The following is an 8,314-nucleotide window of genomic DNA, read 5'->3' as shown; positions in this document are numbered from 1 at the left end:
ACTAGGTTGTTGTTACTCATACTTAGTATTAGGGATCTGAACAAACCACTAAATCTTAGCATTACACTTCATTAAATAACTCATCTCATATCTAGACACCTAGCAACGTCCAAGCAACCACCCAGAACACCCTAGCATGGCAGTGAGTTTTGCATGGGTGAGCACAACTCTTCAGAAAGTGTAGAAGTCTTGTTTACTAAATGAGCATGAGGACTACTTATTTTCTTGAATATTTCACAGCAGTAAAAATTGTCAGCAAGAGTGAATTAAACAGCCAAGACGGAAAAAGCATCACTTTGTCTGCCCTGAGCTGTTTTAAATGAAAGGGGCTTCGACTATGTGTGTGAACAGCATTATAAAACTCTCTCCCTTTGGGGTAGAATAAGAACTAATCAATCATGACCACTGGAGGAAAGCACCACAGTTCATGTCCAAAATGTGAGGGATACATGCATTAGCAACACTGTACCGTGTGAAGTATTAGATTAGCGTAATGATTTTGTTGCTTTCAGACATAAGGTCCCCTTGTGGAGCCAGTGGAAAGAGGGATTGTCTGACGGCTGGGAACCGTTTGAAATTGAATTGTTTATTTACGGGTATGAAAATCCAGCATGATAAAGTAATGTCATAAAGAGAACACAGCCCTTGCAAAGCAACTGAATGAAAACATCGCTACTAGTTGTCATGGTGCATAAGCACAACAGATGTTGCCTGTACATTTATCCTCTTGAATATTCTCTTGCTAGACTAAAAGCACATTTTACTCAAGAAATGTGGCATATTGAAGGAATATCACATGAATGCACATATAATATTGCTTTTATAGTACAACTTAAAGTACAGTGCAAGTTAATATTGAACTGTTTACGTTTTACCATTACCAATTTATCTGTTTTTGCCTGGCAAATGAAAATAATTTGAAACAAAGCCATAGCAAAATCAACACACAGTAGTGGTGTTTTGGTCATGAATGAATCAGCAAATCGGTTAAGTCAATTATTCAGTGACTCACTCATATGAATCAGAGTTTTTGAACAAATCGGTTAAATTACATCCGAAAACTGGTTAAGTCAATTATTCAGTGACTCACTCATATGAATCAGAGTTTTTGAACAAATCGGTTAAATTACATCCGAAAACTGGTTAAGTCAATTATTCAATGACTCACTCGTATGAATCAGATTTTTTTTTAACAAATCGGTTAAATTACATCAGGAAACTGATTAAGTCAATTATTCAATGACTCACTCGTATGAATCAGATTTTTTTTTAACAAATCGGTTAAATTACATCAGGAAATTGATTAAGTCAATTATTCAGTGACTCACTCGTATGAATCAGATTTTTTTTTAACAAATCGGTTAAATGACATCAGAAAACTGGTTAAGTCAATTATTCAATGACTCATATGAATCAGAGTTTTTGAACAAATCTGTTAAATTACATCAGAAAACTGGTTAAGTCAATTATTCAATGACTCATTCATATGAATCAGATTTTTTTGAACAAATCGGTTAAATGACATAAGAAAACTCGTTACGTCAATTATTCAATGACTCACTCGTATGAATCAGTTTTTGAACAAATCGGTTAAATGACATCAGAAAACTGGTTAAGTCAATTATTCAACGACTCACTCATATGAATCAGTTTTTGAACAAATCGGTTAAATGACATCAGCAAACTGGTTACGTCAATTATTCAATGACTCACTCGTATGAATCTGATTTTATTTTTTTTTACAAATCGGTTAAATGACATCAGAACACTGGTTAAGTCAATTATTCAATGACTCATATGAATCAGAGTTTTTGAACAAATCTGTTAAATGACATCAGAAAACTGGTTAAGTCAGTTATTCAATGACTCACTCATATGAATCAGATTTTTTTTAACAAATCGGCTAAATGACATCAGAAAACTGGTTAAGTCAATTATTCAACGACTCACTCATATGAATCAGTTTTTGAACAAATCGGTTAAATGACATCAGAAAACTGGTTAAGTCAATTATTCAATGACTCAATCATATGAATCAGAGTTTTCGAACAAATCGGTTAAATAACATCAGCAAACTGGTTACGTCAATTATTCAATGACTCACTCGTATGAATCAGTTTTTGAACAAATCGGTTAAATGACATCAGAAAACTGGTTAAGTCAATTATTCTATGACTCACTCGTATGAATCAGATTATTATTTTTTCATTGTTTTTTTACAAATTGGTTAAATGACATCAGAAAACTGGTTAAATCAATTATTCAATGACTCACTCGTATGAATCTGATTTTTTTTTTTACAAATCGGTTAAATGACATCAGAAAACTGGTTAAGTCAATTATTCAATGACTCATATGAATCAGAGTTTTTGAACAAATCTGTTAAATGACATCAGAAAACTGGTTAAGGCGATTATTCAATGACTCACTCATATGAATCAGATTTTTTTTTTACAAATTGGTTAAATGACATCAGAAAACTGGTTAAGTCAGTTATTCAATGACTCACTCATATGAATCAGATTTTTTTGAACAAATCAGTTAAATGGCATCAGAAAACTCGTTAATCAATTATTCAATGACTCACTCGTATGAATCAGATTATTATTTTTTCATTGTTTTTTTACAAATCGGTTAAATGACATCAGAAAACTGGTTAAGTCAGTTATTCAATGACTCACTCATATGAATCAGATTTTTTTTTAACAAATCGGTTAAATGACATCAGAAAACTGGTTAAGTCAATTATTCAGTGACTCACTCATATGAATCAAATTTTTTTGAACAAATCGGTTAAATGACATCAGCAAACTGGTTACGTCAATTATTCAATGACTCAGTCGTATGAATCCGTTTTTGAAAGAATCGGTTAAATGAAAGATTCAGTGCCTCACCCATAAAGACTTATAATTATTTACATTTATTATCATAATAATAAACCTAAATGTTGCGCACATCTTTTACAAACCAACTACAAATGTTTTCTCAAATGTTTCATCTATTAAATGTAATCTACAAATCATCAAATACCATTAAATATGAGGTGTCTGTGTAATACGTGTTCTTTTAATAATCTGTAGTGCTTGTTTTATATGTTTTATAGAGGGCTTGGCTAGTCCTACCAATAAGAGACAATTTACTACTGCTCTTCCTTTTTAATTACCAAACAAACATGCTATTGAAATGTCTACATAACAAAACTGATCCAAGATAATGTAAAAAATATTTAGACACAGGTTTAAGGGTTAACTGCCCCCTAGCTATGAACCATTGAAATTCTGAAAATGATGTAACAAAGCTTTGTGTACTGAAATCATGTGAAATTAGCAGTTGAATACGCAATCTGAACTACTACAAAACAAAAGAATTGCAAAGGTGTCGAAGCTTAAAGAACGGTACTCCGAAGGCGCCCATCACTACCTATAGTGCCTAATGAATCAAATATCTTGCATGTTCACATGAAATGGCTTACTTCAACATTGAAAAATAAGGGAAGTAATTCCAAATGAAACAGAATATTCAACAGCTGGAAGAAACTGATACCTATGCAGCTGTTCTCTGTACCTCATATGCTATTTAACACAATCATGCCAACTAAACACTACACTGGTTGATCTGATCACAGATAGGGTTGCAGGAATGAGGTCTCCTCTCTAACTCAATAGTGCTGCGCTAACAACCTTGTGCTGAAACGAAAGAACTTACATCATCAAAAAAGCTCACCAAAGGCTCTTCTTCCTATGACAGCTCAAAAAGTTTTGCGGTATCAAAGAACGAAAGGCTTCAGTTCTATTAAAAGTGTATTAACTTTTTCAATCAAACTGTGGATTGGCAACTCCACAGATCAGCAGAGGAAGTTGGAGGACTGCATTGTGCTCCCTGCCTCAAAAAGCATTGACTACGATCTCAAAGCAAGCAGTGAAGGCCTGAAATTTCAGGATTCTACATACAGTAATACCTTCCACAACGGCACATACTGTAAGAATATCCCAAATCATAATTCTTCCACTCACACTGTAAAAAGTGTTATACTGCAGTTGTTACTTTAAATAACTACTTATACTTAATTTAAACTATAAAACTAGTTTTGTTTGATATAAATAATGCATTTAGGTTGATTCAGTGATGTTAGATAATGTTATTGATGTTTACTTGTTACCTTTTTTAGGTTACCATTTCTGCACACATTTCTGGACAAATTATGAATTTTGTGTGCACTCTTAAAGGAATAGTTACACAAAAAAAGAAATTAGCTGAAAATGTACTCACCCTCAAGATATCCAAGATGTAGATGAGTTTTTTTCTTCACATGAACATATTTGGGAAAATGTATCACTAAATATGGATCCTCTGCAGTGAATGGGTGCCGTCAGAATGAGAGTCCAAACAGCTGATAAAAACATCACAATAATCCACAAGTAATCCACAGCACTCCAGTCCATCAGTTAACATCTGAAGAAGACAAAAGCTTGCATGTTTGTAAGAAACAAATCTGTCATTAAGACGTGTTCAACTTCAAATTGTTGTTTCCAGCTAAAATATAAGCCCTCTATCTATAATATTGCTTTCTCCAGTGAAAGCATTTTAGCCAGAAGTTATGGATTAAAGTTAAAATGCCCTAATGATGGATTTACTTCTTACAAACGCACATCTTTTGTCTTCTCCAGATGTTAACTGATGGACTGGAGTGGTGTGGATTACTTGTGGATTATTGTGATGTTTTTATCAGATCTCTGGACTTTGATTCTGACGGCACCCATTCACTGCAAAGGATTCATACGTAATGCAAAATTTTTCAAAATCTGTTCCGATGAAGAAACAAACTCATTTACATCTTGGATATTTCAAGGGTGAGTGATTTTTCAGCAAATTTCCATTTTTGGGAAACTATTCCTTTAGTGCACACAAAATATATTACAGAAATGTGCATTGAAATTGTAACCTAAAAATGGCAATACCTAAATAAACCGGTTTCGTTAAAGTCAAAAACTTTTTTTCAGTGGTGCCACAGAAGAAATTTTGGGTTCTAAATTTCTAAATTGGAAATTAATTTTTCTAAATTGGAATTTTGCGTTCTAAATTTAAAAACAATGGAAAGATTTAATGGACTTTAAAGGTTCTTCATTGAACCATCAAAGCCAATAAGGAACCTTTATTTTTAAGAGTGCATCTGCATCTGTATGAGCACAACCTATATTTAAGCCACAAAGTGCTCCTGTACATCCACTATAATGCCACTCCACAAGGCATTACATTTTAATAAAAGATTATGAAGACAAAACATGTCTTTTCTTTGGGATAACATGCACTAAATAATACAATAAGACCAGAAACAAGCATTAAGAAAATAAATAAATAAGGTCAAAAAACAAACACATTCAACATTTCATGTTGACATTATGCCTGTTACGTCTGGCTAAATATAACCCAGCTGTCCAAAACTGAGACATGCTTAAAACAACAGCAAACACACACTGTGAATAATAGAAATGTGCAAAAGAGGTAGCTTTTCTAATAGCCCCTCTGGGCACGACAGGCATGTCAGGACAGCAGTAGGTTTGAGTTTCGGACTGACCCTGTGCCACCTGGGCTCCCCGTATAGAAACACTCCGGGAATCACAAAACGGAGCAGCGGCTTAGCTCAAAATAAAATGAAAGAGACTAAGTAACCATGGCAATAAGTGATGGATTTGGAATCTCTTTTGGAAGTAAAAATATATCTCAGGGTGTACCTGTGACTGCTGCGAAATCTCTCTCTCTCTCTCTCTAACCCCTAGTCTCTCAGTCCTTCCACCTCTCAAGTGTGGTGAATTACTCGTTTTTTTCCCACCAGCTATTCAGTCATTTTAAAATAGATCTAAACGATGCCTTCTCTGTCTACTCCTCTGATGAAACACGATGATGAGGATCTCGTCAAAATGCACTCAATGCGTCGGATGCAAGACATTGTGCAGCTCTTCAAAAGGAAAAAAAATCTCCCCCACAAATGTTATTTCTAGGTCAAAAATAGACAGAGACAATTTTTTTTAATTTCAATTATTATTAATTATTAATCACACATTAATTTTAAATTAATCACACTAAAACAGTGGTTCTCAATGAGAGGGTTTTTTAAAGTATTGCAATTATTAATTATTATTAATTATTTAATTATTAATTAATTAATTATAAATTATTATTAATATATTAAAATTGCCAAATTAAAAAATAAAGTCTAAATTAAATTAACATCTAAATTAAAATTCTAAGAAATGTATAAAATCAAGATGTAAACTAAAATCATATTTCTTTTATTTTCCCTGAATAACTATTGCTTTTACTGAAGAACAGTACAGTTCTGGAATACAATACAGAACATAATTTCCATATTATTTGACCACATTAATAAAAAAAAACAGTTTGAAAACAAGCAGATTTATCATAATTACAGCAGAAATATTGGAAATTAACATATAGGCAGGGGCTTCAAATATTGTGTTTGGGGGACATCTGGGGGCCTTCAGGTCATAAAGGTTGAGAACCACTGCACTAAACCAACATGTGAAACCGACAATATATTTTAGATTTACAACGATTATTTTAATAGTGTGAATCATTTATGTTAGTTTTCCAGTTGTGATCTGTTTACCTGTTGAATATGAAGCAGGGTGTGTTGTTGAGCTGTTGGTCAGTCTGATATCTCCGGAAGTCCTCCCAACCGTCTTTAACAGTGGTCAGTGCCAGGATGACACATATGGGAATGAGAGCCACCTCCGGCTGGAACGCGTTCACCACCGGGACAAAATTCAAGATGGCCAGGCCCACGAAGTAAATGTTGGCCATACGGTGGAACTGCTCGAATAAGTTCATGGGGATGAAAGACCACAGTCTGTATTTGTTGGTTTTGATGGCGTTGCCCTCATACCGGCGGTTCGGCTGCTCACGTTTCTTCAGATCTTCGAAAGGTAAGTTGGAGACCACCGTCCTGACGGGTCTGTCTGGGTTCCAGTGCCTCGTCCAGCCGTGCCGGAGAAGGGTCAGGGGGTTTGTCCAGGTCATGACGTCTTAGCTAAAACAACCCTCCTCTGCATGACACTTAGAGCTTTAATATAAATCCTGAGGGTCCTCTAAACCCTCTAAACCTACATTTATAAGAAGCCCTGCACGCTTCTCACATCACCTGTACGAGTGAGACTAAAACAGAAGTACAGAGAGAGAGAGAGAGAGAGAGAGAGAGAGAAGAGGGTTGAGTCTACACCTGTTAAACTCCCCTGACCGCTCTCTGTGGGAACAAACACCTGTCTGAGGTGAAGGTATGCTGTCAGAGCACTGCATGCCACAGATCCAGCGTCTGAATCCAAGATTCAAAGACACAACAACACCACAGCGACCCAATTACATTAATCAAAGCTCTGAGCAGGATATACTCAAGCTCAATGCAGCCGTGCACAGAAATAACTGTGTATCCTTTTATGTTGACTACAGACACATCGCTCGCAGTCAAAAGCCTGGGCACACTTGACTGAATTTGCTTTCATTACTTAAAACAATTTGTTAGCATCTCATTATGCTGGTTGAGAAAATAAATGTGCAGATCTGGAATCTATAAGAAACATATATATATATATATATATATATGTGACCCTGGACCACAAAACCAGTCATAAGTGTACAAAATATCTTCATGGAACATGATCTTTACTTAATATCCTAATGATTTTTGGCATAAAGGAAAAATCTATAATTTTGACCCATACAATGTATTTTTGGCTATTGCTACAAATATACCCCAGAGACTAAAGACTGCTTTTGTGCTCCAGGGTCACAAATATATATATATATATATACACTGCTGTTCAAAAGTTTGGGATCAGTAAGCATTTTCATGTTTTTTAAAGAAGTCTCTTATGCTAATCAGGGCTGCATTTATTTGATCAGAAATACAGAAAAAAAACTGTAAAATTGTGAAATATTATTGCAATATAGTTTAAATAAATGCTGTTCTTTTGAACTTTATTCATCAAAGAATCCTGTAAAACGTATCACATTCTTGTATCACAGGTTCCAAAAAAACATTATGCAGCAAAACGGTTTCCAGCATTGATAATAAATCAGCATATTAGAATGATTTCTGAAGATCACGTGACACTGAAGACTGGAGTAATGATGCTGAAAATTCAGCTTTAATCACAGAAATAAATTACAGTTTAAAGTACATTAAAATAGAACACTGTTATTTCAATTGTAATAATATTTTACGATATTAAAATTTTTTCTGTATTTTTGATCAAATAAATGCAGGCTTGATGAGCAGAAGAGACTTCTTTAAAAAGTA

The 8,314-nt window shown here is 34.4% G+C and overlaps 1 protein-coding gene across 1 annotated transcript in view; it reads right to left on the bottom strand.

Moving 5' to 3' along the window:
• atp10b (ATPase phospholipid transporting 10B) overlaps positions 1 to 7,084 on the bottom strand; it is a 54,168-nt gene extending 47,084 nt beyond the window's left edge. Inside the window, exon 1 of the mRNA XM_016471484.1 lies at positions 6,629 to 7,084. Within this exon, the coding sequence (XP_016326970.1) occupies positions 6,629 to 7,038 (410 nt within the window). The 5' untranslated portion in view covers positions 7,039 to 7,084. The remainder of the gene's footprint in view (positions 1 to 6,628) is intronic.
• Between the last annotated feature and the right edge of the window lie 1,230 nt (positions 7,085 to 8,314).

Source organism: Sinocyclocheilus anshuiensis, unplaced genomic scaffold (genome assembly GCF_001515605.1).
Source record: "Sinocyclocheilus anshuiensis isolate Anshui unplaced genomic scaffold, SAMN03320099.WGS_v1.1 scaffold84, whole genome shotgun sequence".
NCBI classification, from domain to species: domain Eukaryota; kingdom Metazoa; phylum Chordata; class Actinopteri; order Cypriniformes; family Cyprinidae; genus Sinocyclocheilus; species Sinocyclocheilus anshuiensis.
Note: the sequence above shows the minus strand (reverse complement) of the source record. Positions and strands in the feature narration are given on the sequence as shown.